General features: G+C 33.5%; 1 protein-coding gene across 1 annotated transcript; it reads right to left on the minus strand.

The window, feature by feature from the left end:
• Positions 1–1,331: 1,331 nt before the first annotated feature.
• LOC139901823 (F-box/FBD/LRR-repeat protein At1g78750-like) lies at positions 1,332–3,018 on the minus strand. Its single transcript, XM_071884496.1, has 4 exons — positions 2,653–3,018; positions 2,073–2,585; positions 1,899–1,967; positions 1,332–1,580 (listed from the first exon to the last, which is right to left on the minus strand). Exons 1-4 carry the CDS (start codon positions 3,016–3,018, stop codon positions 1,332–1,334), a joined length of 1,197 nt encoding a protein of 398 aa, XP_071740597.1.
• Between the last annotated feature and the right edge of the window lie 392 nt (positions 3,019–3,410).

Here is a 3,410-nt window from a genome sequence, read left to right on the forward strand (position 1 = left end):
CAACCAGTGGCCAAGTCTTACTTCCCGACGAAGTAAAAATCTGTGAAAGTGAGTTATAGTCCCACTTTTAAAATCTAATATTTTTGGGATGAGAATACATGCAGGTTTTATAAATGATTTACAAAATAGACACAAGTACGTGAAACTACATTCTATGGTTGAATTATCGAAATCAAATATGCCCCTTTTTATTAAGTCTGGTAATCTAAGAATTAGGGAACAGACACCCTAATTGACGTGAATCCTAAAGATAGATCTATTGGGCCTAACAAACCCCATCCAAAGTACCGGATGCTTTAGTACTTCGAAATTTATATCATATCCGAAGGGTGTCCCGGAATGATGGGGATATTCTTATATATGCATCTTGTTAATGTCGGTTACCAGGTGTTCACCATATGAATGATTTTTATCTCTATGTATGGGATGTGTATTGAAATATGAAATCTTGTGGTCTATTATTATGATTTGATATATATAGGTTAAACCTATAACTCACCAACATTTTTGTTGACGTTTTAAGCATGTTTATTCTCAGGTGATTATTAAGAGCTTCCGCTGTCGCATACTTAAATAAGGACGAGATTTGGAGTCCATGCTTGTATGATATTGTGTAAAAACTGCATTCAAGAAACTTATTTTGTTGTAACATATTTGTATTGTAAACCATTATGTAATGGTCGTGTGTAAACAGGATATTTTAGATTATCATTATTTGATAATCTACGTAAAGCTTTTTAAACCTTTATTGATGAAATAAAGGTTATGGTTTGTTTTAAAATGAATGCAGTCTTTGAAAAACGTCTCATATAGAGGTCAAAACCTCGCAACGAAATCAATTAATATGGAACGTTTTTAATCAATAAGAACGGGAAATTTCAGGATCGGATATCCATCGTCATCCCTAGTTGCAACTATACATTTAAACAATGTTTGACTTCCATTAAAAGGTTTATATTGTGAAAGTGGCCAGTGGTTTACTATCACATCAGATTCAGTTTTAAAACATTATGAATGAACTGGTCCAAAGCTAGTGGCAGGTATAGAGTAAGGAGTAAGGACTGAAGCTGACCAGAGTCACAGAACTCTTAACAACTAGTGACCTGACGGCTTTGAATGCAAATATAAAAACATCACAATTAATATATATGAATAATGATGCAAACCAATATACACAAAAATATGAAACTCTGATCAATCAATTATATTCCACATCTTCATAAAATCAAAGATCTTTTACAGGCATTCTTTATAAAAATAAACTATGCAAGTTTTGCTATTTTATAAATGAAGAAACAAAAAGGAATGAGCTAAATAGGGTAGCAAAGGGTTCAAACAAATTCAATTCGACAAGATTTTGTTGCACGGTGGATGTTCAACCATGGCTCGCGCCTATCAGGATCAACATTACCAATTGTCAACTTTTCCAAATTATTCGCATGTTTCATTAGATAACTTATTATGGCAATCTCTTCCGGTTTTACATAAGAAACTAAAAAAATCTCCTTCAACTTAAAACGAAGACAAGCAGGTGGCTGCTCCATTTGTAGGTTCCATTCCGTTATGGAAGGTAGAAGCTCCTAAAAATGAACAAACAAATAGTCAAATACCAATAAATTGAAGCAAAAAGACAGTGTTTACAAGTGTGTATTGAAAATCATTATATGATATTTAAACAAGATTCTAAATTATAATAGTTATAGTTAACACAGTAGTAAATAGTATTTGGGGCAAAATTACGAGTCATGTATTTGACGATGAAGATCAAAATGTCACTCTTGTTGTTGTTAATGTTATAATTTGTTAATATGGTCAAGGTACACATAAACTTACATAATAAAAGGTAAGATACTCAAGATTGGGCATATTGTTTAACAAAATCAGCAACATTTCCGTACCCAAGGAATTTCAAGTTCAACCAAGTTAGGGAACATGGGCAGGTTTATACCCAATGTGGTACCATAATCCTGCACAACCACCAAAACATTAGACATTAGCATTTAAAATTAAAACACTCGACTGAAGTCTTAATTCGATTGATTTAAGACAAATGATTATGCTGTTTAACATACCCATAAAGATTGAGAAGTCAATGTCAGTATCTTGGTGAATGAGACGCAGCTCAAGAGTTGAATAATATTGTGATTTCGCTTATTGCTTATGTAAGCTTCAACAAGTGACGTTGGACTCATCAAAGTGTACTTTCTGAAATAACAAGCAAAAAAGTGAAAGTATTCAAGTTTAGGAGCATCAATCACTAACTCCTCATCGTTAAATTCACTTCTCATAAGCGTTAATCTCCTCATCGAACGCGAACAGAGCTTAACAACACCCGATTTGTCAGTTAGCCCTGGCCAATCCAAACACAATTCTTCTAAAACAGGACACCGTGAAATCAAATTCATTAGCGAGCGTGTATCAAAATGTTCAGTACATTGAAGATTCAATATCTTCAAACATGGAAAAGGTATCTCATCTATAGGTGCAACTAACACAACCCCTTTAAGAGTTAATTTAGTTAGCGTATTGAAAGTTATAGACAAATCCCAGTTAAATTTAACATCATAAGTATCATCAGCAGAAACCTATACTCAATTTCTTCAACTCCACTGTGAGAAACAATAGTAAACCAATTATTAACACGGTAATCACCTTTATACCGAGAAACAATACTAAACCAATTATTAACACAATAATCATCGCCACCATAAGAGTATTGAAGAAAAAACTTTTGAATGGCAAACCACTACGAAGAGCTAGGATTTGATCAACTGAATCATTAAATTTGTTGACTTGTTCTTTAAATGGGGGCATAACAAAATGGAGATTAGGAAGAAACGCCCAGAGGTGCTTCCACCTGTTTGATAAAATGCGTGAACGAGTAACATCAGCAGCAGGAAGCAGATATAGGATTCGTATAAGAAGTTCATCAGGTAATTGGCTTATCATATCAATTCCTTTTTGTTGTTTCTTCATTATTTCATGGCAACTATTAGCAGCAGATGAAGTTTTAGTCATTGAGATCTCTAGGGTTTAAGTTTTATGTGCGGATGTTTATGTTTGAACGATACTGTTTGGAATAATTGGATCAAGTATTTCAGATCCCACTTACTTGAACGTTTGAATGTTTGAATGTTTGTTAGAGTCTCCCATTTTTATTCCTATGTTTTAGCTGTTTGATTTAGTCTAGTAATCACGTGCAGTAACCACGTGCAGCATACATGTAGGTGGTGGCGTATTTTTTTCTTTACGTTGGCTAGTTATAAAGCCAGTTATCATTAATAAAGGCAAGCAAGTTTTTGGCCATTTTGTTCTGTTCTTAGTATACATAATAACAGATATTACTTAATATGTTTCTGAATTGGATCTCCTATATGTCAAGCCCAATACAGCAACTTCTTTTTCATAAA

The sequence above is a fragment of the Rutidosis leptorrhynchoides genome, chromosome 3 (assembly GCF_046630445.1).
Source record: "Rutidosis leptorrhynchoides isolate AG116_Rl617_1_P2 chromosome 3, CSIRO_AGI_Rlap_v1, whole genome shotgun sequence".
NCBI classification, from domain to species: domain Eukaryota; kingdom Viridiplantae; phylum Streptophyta; class Magnoliopsida; order Asterales; family Asteraceae; genus Rutidosis; species Rutidosis leptorrhynchoides.